Consider the following 20431-nt stretch of genomic DNA (forward strand, 5'->3'; position numbering starts at 1 on the left):
TTGGGGGGGGGAGGGGGGTGCACAGTCGTTTTGTTTGGGGGAGCGCTTGAGATACCCTTCTTGTCCGTCTTTCTCTCCTCTGCGCGCAGGTGTTGCAGTTGGGGAGGAGAGGGATAAAGGAGAAGACAGCAAAACAGCACCAGAGAACAGTCGAGGGGAGGAAGGGAGGGGGGGGGGTGATGTGTTGAGGCGAGGGGGATGCGGTCTACAAATGACGCACTGAGCGGAAAGAATGAAAACATGAGCTCTAAGAGTGGAATAATCAGAAACAGAAGGGGGAGAGAGTCGATAGACGATGAAGTGGCTGAAACAGTGGCTGTGTCCACACACACACACACACACACACACACACACACACACACACACACACACACACACACTTGCAGCTAGCGGAACAGAGCAACAAAAAGCACAGTGGGGAGTAGCCGCCAACGAGAGGAAGGATACGAGGAGTGTGAAGAGTGCGAAGGGTGGAGCTTCCACAATCCTCCTCGAAAAGAGATGAGAAAAATTGTGAGTGGGTATGTGGGCGTGTGAAGTGGGAGGATCGAGAACCCAAGGCAAATCAGTAAGAAAAGGCACCAATAAATTCTGTAAACTATGAGGTGCCAGCGCTGCCATTTGTGCGTGACGTCGCGCGTATGCCTGCGCCTACGCCGTGGACGACCAAAGTAGCGCACACGTGAGTGTTCAGATGGAAGTGCGGTGAAGACACCACACCCTCCTTCCTTTTTTTTTGTCGCCGCTTTTCTTTTGCACTTGTTGTTGTTGTTCACGGCATTTGAGCCCCCGTGTTCGGCTCAATCTCAAGAATGAAGACAGAAAGAACGAAACAATTAACACCTTCACTCCAGAGGCTGCACGCAAGGCACCAGCAAGCGTGCGCACGTGATGGCAGGCAAGCGTGTCCCCGGACCGCGACGACTCCTCCGCTCAAAATTCAGACGATCCGCTGCTCTTCAACCACGCGAGCTCGTGCAGAGATGGGCACATGGAACCGGCTGTTTTACTGCGGCGCATGCCTGCTCCGTTCATTCTCACGCACGCACCAGTGTTACCCACTTCTCGCATTTTACGCGTGGGAGCCTCTCCTCTGCCCCCGAGGCCTCACACGCGGCCAGCAGTGCGCAGATAAACGCGAAGGGGAGGGAGAGGTTCTCTCTCTCTCTTGCCACCGCGGCCCGAGTAAAAGATGACCAGGATAGCACCGATATGCAGACAAAGGGAACGAGAAGCACAAAGGGAAAAAAAGCGGCGCCTTCGCCACACTCACATCTTTCGTGGAGGACGAAGGAAAGGCGGAGACAGCGAAGAGGAAAAAGGGCGGGGTGCATCTAACGAATATATTTGGTGGTGGGTATTGGGATGGGATGTGGGGAAAGGTGCAGTTGACTCCATAGTCTCTACAGCAGTTTCTCCCGACTAGGCCTCTTTCCTCCCCCTTCCTCCCTCTCGTGTGTGTGTGTGTGGGGGGGGGGGGGGGGAGGGGGGTGCACAGTCGTCTTGTTTGGGGGAGCGCTTGAGATACCCTTCTTGTCCGTCTTTCTCTCCTCTGCGCGCAGGTGTTGCAGTTGGGGAGGAGAGGGATAAAGGAGAAGACAGCAAAACAGCACCAGAGAACAGTCGAGGGGAGGAAGGGAGGGGGGGGGGTGATGTGTTGAGGCGAGGGGGATGCGGTCTACAAATGACGCACTGAGCGGAAAGAATGAAAACATGAGCTCTAAGAGTGGAATAATCAGAAACAGAAGGGGGAGAGAGTCGATAGACGATGAAGTGGCTGAAACAGTGGCTGTGTCCACACACACACACACACACACACACACGCACACACGCACCACCTTCACCTGCTTCTACCTGAGCGGAGGAAAATGTCGAAGGTGTGGCAGTCATGCAAAATGGGTGAGCGAGTGAGTACGCATTGTACTGCATTGTGTTGCGGCTCACAAGGCAGTGAAAGAGCCAGCCGCGGAGGTGCGCCGATTCGACGCCGTGCCGCAGCTCATCTGCGTGTGCCGGGCGAACGGGCTCTCGTCGGCGCTGATTCTGCCACACACAGAGAAGCTGTCACCAATGGCCGAGGAGAAACGCTGGTGCAGCACAACTGTGCGGCGTGGCATCGGAGTCAGTGTGCCGCTGGACGACTCATCCTCGCACTCGTCCTCCCCTGCCACCACATCGGGCTGTCGAGTAGGATCTGCTACTGATGTAGTGGAGTCGAACCACAGCGGCGGGCGCATTCCGCCAAACGTGGCAGCCCGCCGCTTCTCTGGAACCTGCTCTGCAGCAGCTTCGACATCCATCATGTGCATCTCCTGCGCTGCCGTGCTCCCATCGGCCGCCACGGATGCGGTGTCGTGGCAGACAGAATCCACTGCATCCTGCCCTGCATAGCCGTACACGGTTGACTCGGCAACTGGAATGCAGTCAGAGAAGCGATCCTCCGTTTGGCATGTGGAGCGCCAATGTGCTGTGGCGCCAAGCACGCCCACGTCCTCGTCCTCGGTGCCGCCCTTCTCGCGCGCAGCAATGCTGGCCGTGGCCTCGCGCAGCTGCGTCATCGCTCGCTCCATCTGTGTCTTGGCCGTGTGCACATCCTCCATCTCCTGCTCCAGCGTGCGGATAGTCTGCTGCTGATGCAAGATAATGCGCTGCAGTGTCCGCACATCCGTCGTGCAGGTGGGTGTAGCGCAGCGAGGGAAAGGGGAAATGGCACGCAGTCGCAGCGACGCCTCAGCAGCGTCAGCGGGCACAGGACTGGAAGAGTGCCCGCCTCTAACGGAGGCTCGCTGACTAAGCTCTTGCACCGCCTCGCGCAGGAGGTCAATCTGTTCCTGCAAATCGCTCACTTGGTGCGACGTGACTGGCGGAGGCGACGCCGCTGAGCCGCTTCGAGAGAGCAACGAGTTATATAGGGCCGCTGACCCTTTGGCGAGTTGATCGGGGGGCGCTGCAGACGGGCTTCGCAGGTGATTGGTGGCAGGCACGCCATCGTGCCCCGGAGCGGGGCAGGAAGAGGGTAGAGAAGATACGATCTCGTCCGATTGAGCCTCACATGAAGTAGGAGGCTGAAGTTGCCCCTCAAGGCGAAGAACAAGGGCGCGCAAGTATGCGTTCTCGGCCTCCAATTCCTCTGTGCCCCGCGCCGAGGGCTCCGCTGGTGCGTTGTGGCGATGAGAATGAGCGAGTGCCTCTTCCTTCATGCGGGCATACTCTCGCGCCAGCTCGGGTGGAACCACCAGGGAGGGTGAAACGGCCGCAGTCACTGCCGCTTGGCCCTTGACGACGCTCATGCTCTGGACGTTGATGGAGTTGCGCGCCTGCAGCGCGATTTGGTGTACGATTTGGTTGCGATGTAGCATGTATTTCTCCACGTACGAACCACATAGCTCCTCGAAGATGTGATTCACAGACGTGTGTGTCGGCGTGGAGGGGTTCTCCTCGAGCGTTGGGGCCGCAGCTGGCACACTCGGGCCAGGGGGAGTGGATGCAGAGGAGTTGGCGGTAGTGGGCATGATGCAAACTCTTTCTCTCTAGGTGGGGGTGTACGTATATTGATCTGGCTACCTCTGGAAAGAGTGGTGTTGGGGAAAGAGTAGGATGAGGAGGCATGGAGATGAGAAGGTGCAAAGGTAGAAGGGGGTAAGCGGTAAGATGCGTGGCTAAGTGGTGCTGTTCGAAAGCGTCAGAGAAGTCGGAGATGGCGGCGGAGACGCTCAAGAGGTGAGGAAGGGGGAACCGCGTGCGTGTGTATGGGAGGGGGTAGTAGAACGTCTACAACATACTACTACACGGACAGAGATGCTTCAGACTCGCGCATGGAGATCAACGCCAGACTGCCGCCATAGTGCTGCAACACAAGTCGGATAGACGAGAGGAGGGGATAGAGCGACGGCTCTGGTTGCGGACCCCGTAATGCATCCACTTCGTCCCGCTACGTTGAGGTAACAGGTCAGGTCATGTCTTCCTCGCTATATTCACACGCAGGACCTGCCGCAAGCCTCTACAAAAAACATACGTGGGCTTCATGATAAGCGGCCGTGTGTCCACACGCGCAGCACGTTCTAGCAGTATCCACGTCGAGGGGAGTCTCTTCGTTCTCCCTGGGCCCACGTACTCCTAGAGACACAGCACCGAAGGTCGAAGAGACGGCGATGCGCGTGCATAAAACTTAGGCACGACTATAATATGCACGCATGTGCGTGGTGAAAGGAGAGACAGAGAAACAGAGGGCGGGAAAGAAAGAAAGGAGATGCGCAACACAGGATGCACGTCTCACACACATACAACGTACATATTGGTGCGATCGCTTTCCTCGTTTAAACGCTTTTTGTGTCTTGCTTCTTTCGCCGCTTACTCGCCGCCCTTGCGCTTGCGGCCGCGGGTTAAAGGCTTCTTTATGTGCTTCTTCGCCAGTGTAGGGCCACTGGACTTCACGATCGACAGCTTCGACCGCTGATCAGAAGGCACGCGTGATGCCATGGCAGATTCGACAGCGCTGATGTAGTTTGCCCTCGCCTTCGCCTCTGGCGTCTTCTTAGCCTTTGTGTATGTGGATTTCTTCTTGGCCTCACCGACGTACTTGCGCAACGCACCGGCGCTCTTGTGCTTCGACTTGCTCCGCAGTGACTTCTGCGCCATCTTACGCACCAGGCCGTTGGGAGAAAACGAAAAGAAGCGCGTAGCAGCCCCTAGAGAATGACCTGGGAGTAGGGGGAGGATGGCGACTCTGGAAAACTCACTGACGGCAAAGTGGGCAGGGGAAGAAGAGCAAAAATGCAAGCGATATGTGATGTGCGCAACACGCGTACTTGAAGCTAGCGGATGAGAGACGAGAAAGCGAGGAATAAAGAGATGACTGCCTTCCAAGAGAGACGGTGAGAGAGAGAGAGGTGGAAAACCTGCAGTAGGCATAGCGATCAGTCCAACGAAAAAAAAAAAAAAGAAGGCCGCTTGTGAAGCCATGGCGAGCGACGGTGGTGTGGTGCCTTCCTGCAGAGCAACATGGAACAAACGAGACAAGGGACGTGCGTGCAGCATACCCCTTTCTGCTTCTCGCACGTGCTCTCCTCCTCCTCCTGTTCTCCTGCATTCCTGTAGCTGAGGGAGCGATTCAGCGGTGTGTTTTACTGTCCGATGCAAGCATAGGGGGGGGTTAGTGGTGATGAAACATGTCTAGAACAAGCCAGTGCGTTATCGCACAATACAGGCGAGTGGAACGAGAAGACGTGTGGAAGGGAAGAGAAGTTGAAGGTGTGAAGAAGCTCAGCCCACACATCAAGTGAAAGGAGTGAGCTTCCCTCCAGTGCCTCCATCGCCACCCCCTCCGTTGCTGCTTCTCACACCCAACTCGCGTTCCCCAAAAGAAGCAAAGAAAAAAAAAACGAGCTTTGATACATCGCAGGAAAGAACGGAAGAATAGGGGGGACTATACATCAGAGGTGACGATGATTGGGGGAGGCCACGAACCTGTTCGAGCGCACGTGCGTGGTGACGTAGAGGAGACGTAAACACCATCATTGCTAGAAAGGGGAAGAGGGAGACATCACACAGAGAAGTCACCCACAGCCGCAAACCCCTGTGCAACCTCAAGCACAGCACAGAACAGCACAACATGCACGCAAAACAGAGGGAAAAGGGAGCACATTCCCTATCCGAACCGAACACCAATCAAAACAAGCGTGTATGGGGGGAGGGGAGGGGGGTACTGAAACAATAAGAAGCCGCACTAGCCGTGGTGCAGCACAGCATTCCCCGCTGCACGCGCGGGGGTGCTCGTGACAAGAGAGCTGAAGAAAGAAATTAGAAGAGGTAGCGGAGGAGGAAAGGAGACGCGTAAGACACAGAGAGAGACACGCAGACCAAAGTACAGACCGGCAAGAAATAAGGAAAAGAGTGAAGGTGATGTTACCCAGGAAGCGCTCAGCTGCGTAAGTGGGAAAAGCTGGTAGGACTGAGGAGCATGTCAGAGAGGTTCAGGACCACGTGAATCAGGCCCCTGCATCTTGGTGTTATGCATCCTCGCATGTGTGCTCGGATGAGCATGAAAAACAAACAACAACAAAGACCAGAAAAGAAAAATGGCTGATGTTGTCTCCTCTCGCGTCTCGTCTGATGAAGTGCGCCGTCAGTAATCGCCGGGGGTTGCCACTGCAAGTGATGACGTGAACGAGAGGGCGCGCAGGTTACACAAATCGTCGTAGTAGAGTCAAATACAAAGCAGCGAAGGTAAACCGGCGCGCACGCATACACATGCAGCCGGCACGGAACTTTCGAAAAAAAAAAAAATTGGCGGTCCCTCCAACAGCACTGTGAAAACACCACACATACACACACGCACACACACATCTCTGCCACGCCGCAATCTCAACCCCACATATGCTGAAAGACACTGCCCCACAAGCAAAACAGAAAGACACCGCACGCGCGCACAGTCCTGCATGGCTTCAGTGGCAAGACGGTAAGCAAGAACAGAATCCAAAGAGACAATCAGCGGATGCAGATGCGCTAGCCGCAACCGCTCAGTAGTTTAGTGACACCACGCAGGCAGTACCGCGCTCGATCCAGTGCGCCGGATCCACCTTGGTCGGAATCTCAATAGGAAGGACGAAATTCGTCGAGTGCCCCGTCGTGCTGAGCGTGCCAGCGCGCGTCAGTGTCTTGTACACTGGGCATACGTAGTCCTCGGCATTGCGGGTGCGGTTTACAACAGGGTCCAGGTGAATGAGCGGCATCTCAACGTAGAGCTCCTTGGGGTTCGACTCCGCCAGCGAGTGCTGCTCCGGGTCCCACCGCGCACCCTCAAGGTACAAGCCGTAGACCAGCGCTCCCTTGTCCGGTCGGGGTACCGTCTTGGGGTCAAGTGATGCATCCTGCACGCCAAACTGAAAGGAGATGCTGTCGATGGCCTGGTGTACCTTACGGGCGTGATTCTGCAACGTGCCGGTCAGGAACGCCTGGGGGAAGAAGAAACCCCCAAACCAGAAGGTTGCCGGCGGTCCGTGGGCATACCAGTCCGCAATGAAGCAAACGCGCCTCACCAGGTCCTCGACCCAGTTCGACAGCGGCTTCAGCGACGGATAGGCCAGCGCACTCCAGGACACTGGTACGCTGTTCACAAAGAAATTCGAGCCAACAGCCTCCAGCTCCGCCGACATGACAACCTCACCTCTTACAGCTTTGAGGAACTCGGCCAGGCTAGCGTGAATAAACTTGAGTAGTCGGTTGTAGCGACCGGCCTCTTGCACTAGTACCGTGTTCATCGACTCTTCGTACTTGGTCGGGTACTTCAAAGTGAAGGCGGCCATGTCAAAAAGCTGGGGCAGCTTCGCCGTAATCGCCGTCGCCGTTGCCGTCAGCAGCAGCTCCCGCGAGCTCGCCGCTGTGCCGGCACCGCCACGTGACTCCAGCGCCAGCACTGCTGACAGTATGCTGTGCGTCGTGTTCTGCGCGCACGTGATGTCGGCGTTCTCGTGCAGGCCAAAAATCTCGGGCTTGGGGTTCAGTGGCCACGAGTCGAGGTAGTCTAGGTAGTGCTGGCGATTGCCAGGCTCGAGGGTGTGGTAGATCCCCGATGGCGAGAAGGCATACCCGTCCTGGAGCACCTCCGGGTTGACAAAGTGCTGGATGAGGGCCATGAGGCACCGACGGTCCCAGTCATCCGTGACGCGCCCACCGTAGTTGATCTCGCCAGTTAGAAAGGTCAACACATCGTATGGGATGAAGTCATACATAGACAAGAGCTTGCGGAGCTGCAACAAGCAGACGTTTCGGTCCGAGTCGTTGAACTCGTAGGCAATGTTGAACCCGAGGGAGCCGAACTTGCGGCGTTCCTGGATGACGCCGTGGAAAAGACACAAGGCAAACACCAGCTTTTTGAACTCGGCAGGCCTCTCCTCTTGCTCAAGGTCCGCGGGGGTGAAGCCGTAGTAGGAACGCGTCACGTTTGCCCGAAGCCCCATGGGGGGCTCGTTCGTCATCTTCACTGCCGTCTGCAACACCGCTACCGGGAAGTTGGCTGACGGCATCGACGTGAGCCACAGGCGAAACTCCTTCTTCACCGTCTCCGGGGTGAAGCTCTCCACAATGGACTCCAGCGTCGGCATCCATGACGAGGCGAGGTGGCAGTTCTGCAGCAATACCCACTGCCCTTTCTCCCGTGCGACACGGATCAGCTCCTCTGCCTTCTTGCCCTGCCCCTGACCGAGCGACACCTTCTCCAGCCGCTTCGACATCCGCATCGTCTCTGCGAAGCGCAGCAGGTCGTTCATCGGATCTGAGCCAGCAGAGTTGATGAAGATGAGCGGCGTCAGGCAGTCGCTGTCCTTGTAGGCGTCCATCAAGTCGAACTGCGGCACCACAATGTATCGGTCGCCCATGTAGTGCTCAATAAAGTGCTGAATGGCCGGCGCTACCTTGTCCACTCGGAAGCACCGCATTACCACCAGCCGCTGCATTGGTGTCGCCTTCTCATTCCACTCACCCGCGAGGGGGAACATGTCGGCGTCGTTGCTGTCGAAGAGGTCTTTGTAGTGCTGTAAATAGTCTCGTACGTGCTCGGCAAAGCCGACAAAGGTGGGAAGGTGCGTGCTAATGAAGAGCACCTCAGCCCAAGAGCTCTCGTTTATCCACGACGGAGCCGGGTTGGCCAGGGCCTCGGCCGGTGCACTGCCGGTGGGGCCGGTGAGCAAGAACCGATACTCCGCCTCCACCATGGCACCGCTGTGCTGCACCAGACTGGCGCAGAGGTAAAAAGAGAACATCAACTTGTGATTCTCAAACAAGGAGCGGCACACATTGCTGTAGAAGGAGTAGGTGAAGTAGTCTATTAAGGTGTGTACCCGCACTGCCACAGGGTCCTCAGCGCTGCTGCGGTCGTCCTCCGTCGCCACCTTCGCGGCAGGCACCTGTGCGGCGTGGTCGACGGCGTTGAGGAACAGGCTCATGAACCACTGCAACGAGAACTGATACATGGGGTCGACAAGGGCGAGCTGTGAGACGCAGAAGAACAAGAGAGAGCCGCGCTCCGCGTGCGGGCGATACTTGTTACGTGTCTCATCAATCACTGTCTCCATGGCCTTCGCCTTGCCCAGCTCCTCATTGATCTCGGTCGACTTGGCCTTACTTTTCTCCAATGTGATGATGAGCTCCTCCTGCTCCAAGATGTCGCCCTCCGCCTGCTCAAGCAGGACGAGAATGTTGTCCTGGAGGTCCTTCAGCTCGCTCTTCTTCTCTGCATTGGACCGGGTCAGCCGCTGCTTCTCCACCTCGAGGTCATTCCGCTCTTTCTCCACCGTCTTGCCGAGCAGCTGCTCCTCGAGCCCGCTCGGGGTAATGAAGAAGTTTAGCAGTGAGACGGTAACAATTGTCTCGGGTGTGTAGGTTGGGTTTGGCAGCTTCGTCGTGAGGTACAGCTTGAAGTTGCGGTCGTACGGGATGGCGGTGTCGCCGATGCGGACATGTGGGGTGCTGCCAATGAGAAAGATGTTCTTCAACAGCAACGGCTCCAGCGCGGCATCGAGCGACTCGCCGACGTTCTCGATCAGGCACGGCAGCCCCAGGCGAATCGCGCTTTCGACAGTTTTCATGAACTTGTCATTCGACGCCTTGCACACCTGCAGGTTGTCGTTGCGATGAATGTTGCGCACCCACGTGTTGGCTTGTCCCTGCGGGTCGATGAGCAGCGGCCAGTTCCGTGAGTTGGTGAGGATGATAGCGTTCTCGGTGGACAGCGCGTCCGTCGGCAAGCCGCACAGTTGCCACTCCTGTATCTGCACGGCGTCACCGGAGGTGGAGACGAGGTCAAAGTCGGCGCTCGTCTCGACGTTCGCAGCGGTGAGGTGCGCCTTCCACTTTCGACGCACGTCACTTCGATAGGGTGCCGTGAGAGGTCCGCAGTAGGCCACCGTGGCCGCCGCGACCACCATGTCGCCGATAATGTAGCGCTCCTGCTCCCTGTACTGCTCAACCAGCGTGACCCAGCGGTGCTTCTCTCCGCCCAGACCGTCGATAAGCCTACCAGCACGCTGCAACTTCAGCGACGTGCGCTCCACCTCAGCCTCGAGCGCTGCCTGCGTGTTGAGGGCGTCGTCGTACTCCTTCTCGAGTGCTGCCACAGCAGCAATTACATGGTCCAGCGTTGCCTGGGTGACGCGCAGGGCATCCGTCACCACAGCCAGCTCCGCCTCCGTCGCCGCCAGCCTCTCCCGAAGTGGCTGAATCTCTCGGTTCACAAAGAACCACTTGTACATGGCGCGCACCCACAGGCACATGGCCATGCAGGGCAAAGAAACCGCCTTCACCTTCTCCGGTTGGAACTCTTCGTTGTCGTAGTAGACGCGCACCTTGTCCATCAGCGCCGTGTCCATCGCCTCGCGGTTAAAGCCTCCTTTCTCCGGCGGTTGCACGAGCAAGTCTAGCAACCGATTCGCATCCCGCATGTAGGACTTCGCGCACAGCCACCAGTCTGGTACCTTGCGGCCGCCAGCAGGACCGCTGTAGAACTCCCTCGGGCAGTTGCCAAACGTAAGCAGCAACGCGACGGCCTCCATGACGTATTGCACACCCTTAGGTGGATTCGCGTACTTGTTCAGCTCCGAAATCTCCGCTGCCTTGATCTTGGACAATACCTTTACGGCCTCCGCCAGAGCCGGCTCCGCCTCCGCCAGGCGCTCGGCGCACTCCTGTCGCATCTTGGCGCACTCCTCCGCCTTCACAGAAGCCTCCGATTCCTCTCTGCGCGCGTCTGCCTCCTTCACCGCCGCGACCTTTCGGTCCACCGTCAGCCGCTCCATCATGGACTGAATCTCCACCTTTTTCTCCTCCAGCACAGGTTGCTGCGCCTTGAGCTGGGCTTCCAGCTCGGCCACCTGTACCTCGGTGTCCCGAAGCTTATCCAGACCTTTCTCGAGTCGGCCGCGTTGCTCGCGAAGGAAGCGGCGCTTAGCTGCCGCCATCGCCTTGAAGTTCGAGATGAGCACGAGGTACGACGTCGGCGTCACGTACGAGCGACGACGCGTCTCGAGGAAGAAGCACTCCGTCACCTCCGCCGCAGTGCGATGCACTGCCTGAAAGCAGCCCGCCAAGTCAACATCGCTTGCAACCCCTACCATGTCAGCGCTGCCGTCAGCATTCAACTGCACTCTGGCTACCGACAGCAGCGCCTCGGATGGCCACTCAGCGAACCAGTCGATGGTGCAGCACGCGATGAGCGAGGGAAACATGCGCAGGCGGCTGCGAAACGACTCTCCGATAGGAGAGAAGGCGAGGGCGAGGTGCAGGTTGGCCCGCGTCTCTTTCACGAACCGCGCGTATATCGACACCTTCGTGGTGGGCAGGTTCTCGCTGAGGCAGACGCCGCGGAACTTGTCATTGATGAGTTCGATGTCTTCGTCCTCGAACAGGTTCGGCACATCACCCGATGTGAGCAGACCCGCCACATCCTCGAGAAAAGTCGGATGCACCAGCTGAGTGTCTGAGAACAGAAACGTCCGCTTCTTCTCATCCCTGCCACACTCCAGCAGCAACTTTGCCAGACTCTCGTGCCACTCCTTAACACCGAAACTCTTCGTCAGCTCAATCGTGAATACCTCCATCTCCGGAATTAGCGAGCAAGCGAGACGCGTAAGCGACTTGCGGCCCGACCCGCCGATGCCGAGCAGAAGGCAGTGTCCGTTTGGTAGCCGCAGAACGCGTGAGATACGGCAGACGTGCTCGATGGCGTCGAGGAAGAGCACCAGGTTCATCTTCACTTCATTCTCGTCATTGTAGGTCGTCAGAAGCTCATTCATGCGCGCCGTGAGGGCGTCCATGTCGGTGATCTGCTCGTACACGCCTTTGTCGCTCAGCACGTCAGCAAAGACGAGGCGATCGGCCCTCACCACTTCGCTGTAGGACTTGTCCACCCCCATCGATAGCAGCTCGGCACGGAGGTACTCAATGAACAGGCCCTTATCTGTCGCGCTGACAAGGCGATCGCAGAAGACGCGCTGCATCTCGTGCATCCACAGCCGCACGAAAGATGTCTCGGACTGCAGCACCGATGCGTCCGCCGCGTACAGCAGGGGAAAGACACGCATCACATCACGCATGTTAAAGGAGTAGTGCACATGCGCTGGGGTCGGCAGGAAGACCTGAGTGCACTTGCTGAACACACGCAGCGTGCTCTCCACCACGGCGGAGGAAACATTGGCGAGGCGGTCGCCGAGTCCGCGGTGCGTGAGGCCGCCGGAGAGGATGGCCTGCAAGATTGTTCGCTTCGACATGTCCGACATCTCGGGGAAGGCAAGGTAATTGAAGTAGCGCATAAAGCGATTCGAGATATGGTTGCGCCCCCCTCCAGGTGGCTCCATCGCCAGTGCGAGCGAGCAGTCGATAATGGAGGTCCACTTGATGCCGCCGGTGAAGTTGTAGAAACCGCCCTGGGCGAGCATCTGCCGCAGCAGCTCCACCGGGGGCTGCGCGCCATACTTCTCCGGCAGCGGCAGATTCGCGTCGTCAATGAAGATGAGAAAGTGCTTACCGGCAGGGGCGCCATAGACGTGCGAGCGGCGCTTGTCGAATTTGGCCATCAGTGAATCCTGCAGCACTGTGCACTTCGTCTGCGCTGAGAATGTGAAGTTGAGGCCAAGAAAACTACTAGGCATGCCCCCACCGAGCACGAGACGCGCGAGCGAGATGGACTTACCTGTGCCAGTGGGACCAACAGCGGCGACATTGACCTTCTGCTCCATCAAGTGCTGCAGCACGTAGTTTTGCCGTGTGCTATCGATCGTGGGGACGATGATGTCCTCAAAGCGGGTGCCATCGGGAATGGTCAGAGTCGTCTGCTCGTGCATCCAGTGCACCCAGCTGCCCGACACCGATGGCGAGGGTGCAGGAGCGCCGCCGCCACCGCTGCTGCTGGCCGCGTCCACCTCCCCCTCCATCACGCCAGTGGGGTCATAGCGGTAAACGTAGTCGTATAAAAACGCCTCTGCTCCGCCGCTGCCGCTCGCGCCGTCGGCTGGAAGTCGCGGCAGCCACTGACCATCGCCATTCGCCTCCGCGAGACGCCACACCGTCGAGGAGAAGAGCTGCCGCCCTGCCTCGTCGCACGTGGCACCAATACTCCACACCAGCGAGAAGAAGAAGAGCGGTGGTACCGCGCCGGCCATGACGGCCAGGCGCTCCGGCGACACTTGCAGCTGTCCCGAAGCCGACTTGGCCACCTCGAAGCTCTTCACGTACCCCTCCATCATGTGGAAGAAGGAGTACATGAGCCCGCTAGTGGTCGAGGTGACGTACTCGTGTACCGCACCGCTGCGCACCAATGACACGAGCTCCTCGATGTAGGTATCGGACAGCCTCTTCAATGTCTCGCGCTGAGACTCCAGGTAAGGGGGCAGCACCGCGATCCAGCTCGTGATGAGCGCGGATGCAGGGACACACGTGGCAGGGTCAAGGTAGATCATGCCGCACCGAGAGACTGTGGCCGGCGACGCCACGGCGAGGTCCTCCACCTCGAACATCATCGTCATGTCACGGCTCATCTGGATGATTTCGCCGGAGACGAGGCAGAGCTTCTTGTTCTCGTCCAGCACGGTGTTCATCGACTCAATCCACAGCGCATCAACGGGGCCGTCGAATATCACCCAATGTTTGCCGATGAGGTTGGACTCATCCCCGTATCGGGCGGCACAGCGGAACAGCACGCACAGCACACCGTCCTTCCATTCGCCATTTTCGTCATAGGCGCCGTACAGCTGGTCCATCGTAACGGACTTTGGATTGCAGATGTGCGTGAACACCTTCTGTAGGCGGCGCGCGCCGAAGTTGACGCCCTTCGCTTGGCGGGCCGCGCAGTCCGTCAGGGCGCGTTGCAGCGCTGTGAAGGATGCCGTCTTGCCGCTGCCAGCGGGGCCAACAAGCATGAGGCCGTGGCGCAGCATGGTGATGTCGTACAGCTGCAAGCACTTTTGAACGAAGGCGGAGATGGGCTGCTGGTGCGCCTCTGTGATGGCCGTTGTCAGCGCCTCCACCACGGCACCGTAGTTGCTCTGGGGCAGGGCCGTATCGGGGAATAAGTCACTTATGATTCCCTCGAAAAGTAGAATGTCGTCCTTGAGGAACTTCGGCACGTTGGAGTCGCGCAGCGCACGCAGCAACAGCTCATCCTCGTCGTCGTTGGGCCGCTCTCGCTTGTTTAGCCCGGCTGCTGAGATGACGGTGTTGACGGCACGCATACCAAAGTCGTAGTGGTCCTGCGACGAAAGTTGCTCGGAGCTCAGCTTGAACGTTGTGACCATCTTCTGCGCCAAGGCGCGCGCCTTCTGGTAGCCGTACGAGAAGAGGCGGATTTCCCCAATCATGGCGTAGTCCGGCACCATGCACGCCACGGGGCGGAACAGCACCTTTAAGTTATCCGGTAGCTCTGTGCGGCCAGCGTAGCCGGGGTTCATGGTGATGAAGACGGCGTGGGTGGGGTCCACGAGGATGTCGCTCTCCTCGAAAAGAAGGCGGTACTGCTTCGTGGAGCATGCCTGCTGCAGGTCTGTCACCTGCTGTGCTACAACGGAGAGCACCTCGACGTCGATACGGTTGAATTCGTCAAAGCAGGCCCACGCGCCGGTCCAGGCGAGACCCTTGAAGAACTTGCCCATCGACCGGAACGTCATACCCTCCTGGCAGTTGAAGACGACGCACTGCTTGGCAAGGGCCTTAGCCAGGTCTTTAGTCGTCTCTGTCTTCCCGGTACCGGCGGGGCCGGCCGGCGCGCCACCGAGGCACAGCGCCAGGGCACCCGTCAAGGTCAGATAGATGCGATCGGTCAGCGGGGTCACAACCAGGCGGGCCGTGTTGCCGAGGTACTCGCCACCGTACACGAAGTGGGTGTCTACCTGGCGAATGTGGCAGAAACCATCGTTGTTGTCGAAGTAGAAGCGGAGCTGCTTTATCCACTCAAACGACTGCGTGCTCGAGACCTTCGCTGCCTGCATGTTGTCGACAGTGTCCTTGGCATGCACCTCGATAGTAATGAGCGCGCCCATGTTGATCTGCTGGATCGCCGTCAACGGAGACTGAACCACCTCCACCAGCTGCCGTAACTGCCTGTCTAGCACCTTTGCGTAGCAACCCACCTCTCCTTTCGTAGTGAGGGCCTCCTCGCACCCCTGGGTCCAGTAGATCTGCGATACCGCGATAATTGCCTGCGCTGGCCACTGCAGAACCCACTCGCTACGACGCATGCTAAGGTATGCCTTGACGGCCTGTTTCACTTGGGTATGTACGCTGTCCTTCATCATCTTCTCCAGAAGCTTCAGCCAATCTTCCACGTTGCCGTGCGGCACCACCGGTGTCGCCGCTGGAATGTACTCGCCCTCTCCGCTATAGAAGCCTGTCATTGTATCTGTAGTCGCGGCCACCGCATCCCTACAGGCCACGTCCTCCGCGTTCTCGGCGCGCGTCTCGTCAGGGTGAACGTTGTTCCACTGGAGGTGATGAATGCCCTCAAACAGTTTAGTGATGTTGGCGTCAATGCGACGCACCTCCTTCGCCTGCGACAAAATCTCCAGCAGCTCCTCGTCAGAGAGGAAGTAGAAACGTGGGAACGTCTGTCGCTTCTCCGCCAAGTAGTCGTTGAGGCCCCGCTGAACCTCTTCGAGGAGCCGGTTCGCCTCGCGCAAGTGGTCCAACAGTTTGTTGGTGCCTATGCAGTATTCCAATACGTTTGGCTGCGTGTATGCGTTCCCCATGACACGTCGCCATGTGCGGTCGACCTTCTCGAAGAGTGCAGACAGTCGCGGTAGCTGCATGGCGATGTCCTCAGAGTTGAGAATCGGCTCCAGATAACGCCACGCTCGCTGGCACTCCAGCCATTGCTCAAGTGTGTCGGAGATGAGGCTGAGCGAGCGCTCCCAGTCCGTGATGGATTCCTCGAAGTAGCCCTTGAAGGGAGAAAACTGCAGCTGCTGAACAAGGTTGAGGTGTTCGTCGAGGAGTTCCACCACTTCAGAGGTGTCCTTGAGGATGTACGTTCCTGTCTCTTTGTACGCCTCGATGATGAAGCACTTGGACTCCCACTTAGCACGCATGTCCTTGAGCGTCGTCTCGATCTGTGACTCCTTCGCGGCCACCTCGCAGAAGCTAATAATGGTCTCGTGGTGTGCTAGCAGCGGTTTGCAGTCCTCCAGCAGTAGCAGTGTGGTACCGGGTACCAGCTTCAGCCCGAGCTTCTCGGACAGAGCGGTCCAGTGGCGCTCCCTCATTCCAGGGTGGCGCAGCGACGATAGGAATGGCACCCACGGCTTGAAGTCCTCGACAACCGCCTTGACCTCCTCCACAATCTTGAGCAGCGCCGCCTTGTCCTTGAACGTCTTGGCGAGGCTCACCATTACCTTAAATGCAGCAATCACGGTCGACTCGATCTCTGCAGCATCGAGAGTGGTGAAAGCGTCTGTGTGCCAGCGGCGGTATGATTCCTGCCAGGTGTACGTTGTCAGCCACAGGTCGCTGTACGGCTTGAACTCCTTGTCGAGCTCAAAGACGTTTCGGTAGTCGGAAAGTTTGTCACCGAAGAGACGCTGGTCGCTGTTGATAGAGCGGGCCTCCTCGATGCAATGCCGAATTTCAATGTTGTGCGTCTTGACCTCAGCCGCCACCTTGTCCGCCTCAGCGGCCTCGGTGTGCCTCGAGAAGGTCACCACGATGCGCTGCAGCTGCTCCACTCGCTTCGAGAACTCCTCCTGCCGCTTCTGCAGCCCCGAGTGTAGCTCTTCCTGCACCTGCTCGAGCTGCTTGCGTACGGCTTGACTACGCAGAGCCAGCTGGCGAGGCCAGCCAATGGCTTCCCACTTCAGGCGTGACTCGTCGTCGCTGAGCTCAAACTGAAACCCGTCAAGGATGGCGTAGCACTGGCGAACCTCGGCGATGTGCTCCATCAACTCAGCCACCTGTTCCCCCATGCCATCCATGAAGGCATATAGCTCGTACAGCTTCTCCGGGCTCTGTGGCGTCTTCTCAATTGTGTTGACCATGCGTGTAAATGCCTCCCGCACATGCAACGCTTCCTCCTTTCCAGTTTTGCCGATGAGCCGCATCACCAGCCTTGCCAGCTCCTCCTCCTTCATTGACATGAGGTAACTGAAAGACTGACAGTCGACAACAAAGTTGCCAACTGTGAGGAAGAGCGGCAGTCGCTCGGCCAGGGACTTCTTGGCGCGGAGGTGCAGCGCAATCTCCTCCTTCATCTCGTCCATACTGTGCCCGGCCTCCGCGTACTTCTTGATGAACTCTGACTGATCCAGTCGGATGAGTGGGAGAAGCTCATCGTACGTGTTCAGATACGTCTGCAGCGGAACAAGGGAGGCCCGCACGGAGTTCTGCACGCGCTCGCGCAGCAAACACACGTGCTCCTCTTCCTTCTTCACCGAGTCGAGGAAGGGCCCCTCACTGTCGCGGCTCCAGAAGTACTGCGTCATCACATAGCGCTCCACCTGCGGAATGGACTCCGTGCAGACAATCGCATCGTTGAATAGATCCACGATGGTCGCCTCGAAGTCATCAAAGGAGATGGAGTAGGAGAAGTGCCCATCCTTTTCCATCAGATCGATCGTGAAGAGAGGCTGCTTCTCCACGCAGTCCTCGGCGTCGCTGCCGGGCCATGCGTTCACCACGTTGTTCATGTCCTGCACCGTCACCGTAAAGTTCGACACCTCCTCGACGAAGTCTGTGAAGGAGTGAAGGGAGCTGTACACGAGTTGGAACAGCGTGTCCTCCATCATGAACTTCACCGTCACGAAGAACTTCTTTAGTTTCGACATTTCATAGATGCTTTGCTTTGCCTCGCGCGTGTTCAGCCAGCCCTTCCCCGCCGACTGAAAGCTGCTGACGATGGTCTCACAGATGCGCGGCAGCCATTCTGTTTTCAGCTGCCGGGACACCGAGATGAGGTGCTCGCGTTGGCACTTCACAAACAATGCCAGAGGCATCTGTCGCTCCTTGGGCAGGTTGAACAGGGATCCCTCGAGTACCCGCATGCACTCTCGCTGCACCCCTGTCAACGCCTGCACCACCTCTGGCTGTGTGAAGTACGTCGCAAACGTGAAAGATTTTTCCTGCTCTGCAAACACAAAGCCGTCACCCTCCACGCAGATCACCGTGGAAGGGTCACCCAAGTCGCTGCGGTCGACGGCAAGGTTGGGGCCACGCAGAAGCTCTTCGGGGTCCATGTGGGTGGAGTTCACGACCATCCGGGCCACAGACTCGTCGCTGCGGAGGCGGTCGCGCAGCAGCAGGCGATTGTGGCTGCGCTGCCACTCTAACGTAATCTCCGAGACTAGCCGCTCCACGCGCTCCGCCACATCGGGGAACTCAGCAGGGCTGAGCTGAGGAATGTCCGTCCCGAGATGGCGCAGCCTCTCTGCGAGCCCGGCGTCCAGCTCTTCGAGGCTCGCCACAGGCATCGAGTCGCAGCACAAACGGTAGAGAATCCATGAGGTTGTCTTCTGTCGCTGAATGTGAGCGCTCACCAAGCGCTGAACGTACACGATCGGGTCCTCGGCAAGAAAACGCACGAAGATGCGGGGCAGCGTCGCCACCGGTTCGCTGACCTCGCTGTATGCCGCAGCACTAGCAGGGTCACCGTCGGTATTCAAGCAGTGCGCCGTCGTCGGGGTGGACCCCCAATGGAGCTGAATCGTGTTCGTGTCCTCGGCCCATCCAACCACGCGACACGGACAGAGCTCGAAGGTGTCGCGGTCTTTGTGATAGTACACTGCTTCGGCTGGAAGAAAGCGAGACGCTTGGGTTGGTGCCGTAGCCGCCATCGCCATCCACTCGGACGGATTGCGGCAGTCGTAAGAAGTATCATCAAAGATCTCCAGCGGCAGGCTCTGCGCACTACGACGGGCTAGAGCCTCCCAGGTCAGCCCACTAACGTGCACAAGGCGGTCGACACTCTCGCTGTCGTACAGTCGGCGACGGCGCTCAATCTCCACGTCGCGTGGCATGCGGCCCCGCTTGTAGGCGTACGGCACCTGGACCTTTGGCTCGAAGGTGCCGGGGCTCGCCGTCGGGAACCGCAAAGCAGATTCTTTATACGTGCTGCTAACAGGGAGAGCACCGAGGGCAGCGGCTGCCCTGGTGCCGGCGTTCTCCTTGGCAGCGGCACTGCTCGCCGAGGCTGCGAAATTGACGGCATTCGTGGTATGTTGGGTACCAAGATCGTGGCTCCCCATCATCAACTCGTTGAATGGCTCAATTTCCACCGTGTCGTCACCTGCCGCCGCCGTGGCGGTACCGCTTTGAGGCCGAAGAAAACTTTGCAGCATAGCTTTGAGTGCTTGAGCGTCAGTGATTTGTGTGTGTGTGTGTGTGAGGGGAGGTCAGTGCGGGAGACACAAATTCACTCGCGCTTTACCAACTTGTAGAAAGTTAGAAACCGTCCCGGCGTGTGGCTGCAACGCTGCCGAGTACGCCCGCAGTCACGCACGTGCAAAGAGGCGTTTTTCGAGTGCCTTCTTGTGTGGCGGTGCATGCGCGTCGTTTGAGACCCCTGCACACCTCTGCTGGCGCCGTTGAGCGAGATCGCGGGGGCCAAAAACAAAAAAAAAAAGGGAAGACTCCCGGGGAATAAGGGGAGAGGCGATCTGTACAGGTGGCAGCAACGGCACGGGGGGGAGAGGGGAGAGGGGAGAGAAGGGGGAAGGGCGATTGGATAGGCCCAAACACAAAAGAAAGATGCAAGGGAGGCGAAAAGAGAGACTCCGCATGCACGCAGGCAAACACACACGCACACGCACGTGTTGTGAGCTCAAAGCTGAACCGCTCCCAACGGCCAAAGAGAAAAAAGGGGACCAAAAGAGAGAAGCGTCTATCTACAGAGGCCTGCTCACGAGGATTTCTCCCCCGCAGACGAGGGGAAGGCAAGGAAGACGGAGAGAGGAATAGCCGTCGGTGATTCACAAACCGGCAGCAGCTAGACAATTCCCTTGTCTTTGCTCAGTCTGTAGTAGAAGCACTCTGCGCTAAGGCTATCCCACACCCGATTCGTGAGTCCGTTAGTGTGTGTAGGTCTGAAACGTCTCACGGTGCTACGGGAGGTACGAAGTCAGAGTGGGAAAGGGGGGAAGAAGAGAGGAGCGGGCGGTGGTGGGGTGGATGGTACGAGTACGAAGATGGAGAGGGAGCAAAACAGATCGGCGCGTTGCGTGAGGGGCGATGGAAGACACACACACGCCCATGAAGAGATGCTTCTCACCAACAGAAGCGTTCCAACGTACATGGGAGGCAAGCGCCGAAAAGAAAGAGACGGCATGAAAGAGGCACACATCGTCAGCAGAGCTACGCCGTTTTGCCTAAGGTAATGCCCCACCGATCGAACGCGACTTCCTCTCCCTCACTCACTCATTCATGCCCATTGCACTCTACGGCAGCAGCGAGAGCGTGTGGGGTTCTT

At 58.1% G+C, this 20431-nt stretch overlaps 3 protein-coding genes across 3 annotated transcripts; all 3 read right to left on the reverse strand.

Annotated features, from left to right (window-relative positions):
* Window positions 1-1940: 1940 nt before the first annotated feature.
* LBRM_28_0610 (hypothetical protein, unknown function) lies at window positions 1941-3512 on the reverse strand (the record flags this gene model as incomplete). Its single annotated transcript, XM_001566043.1, has 1 exon — window positions 1941-3512. The coding sequence occupies one exon, from the start codon at window positions 3510-3512 to the stop codon at window positions 1941-1943; it is 1572 nt and encodes a 523-aa protein (XP_001566093.1).
* An 838-nt stretch (window positions 3513-4350) lies between these two features.
* LBRM_28_0620 (conserved hypothetical protein) lies at window positions 4351-4638 on the reverse strand (the record flags this gene model as incomplete). Its single annotated transcript, XM_001566044.1, has 1 exon — window positions 4351-4638. One exon carries the CDS (start codon window positions 4636-4638, stop codon window positions 4351-4353), a length of 288 nt encoding a protein of 95 aa, XP_001566094.1.
* Window positions 4639-6518: 1880 nt separating this feature from the next.
* LBRM_28_0630 (putative dynein heavy chain) lies at window positions 6519-19304 on the reverse strand (the record flags this gene model as incomplete). The annotated part of the gene is made up of 1 exon (XM_001566045.2): window positions 6519-19304. One exon carries the CDS (start codon window positions 19302-19304, stop codon window positions 6519-6521), a length of 12786 nt encoding a protein of 4261 aa, XP_001566095.2.
* Window positions 19305-20431: the final 1127 nt, after the last annotated feature.

This window comes from Leishmania braziliensis, chromosome 28 (assembly GCF_000002845.2).
Source record: "Leishmania braziliensis MHOM/BR/75/M2904 complete genome, chromosome 28".
NCBI lineage: Eukaryota > Euglenozoa > Kinetoplastea > Trypanosomatida > Trypanosomatidae > Leishmania > Leishmania braziliensis.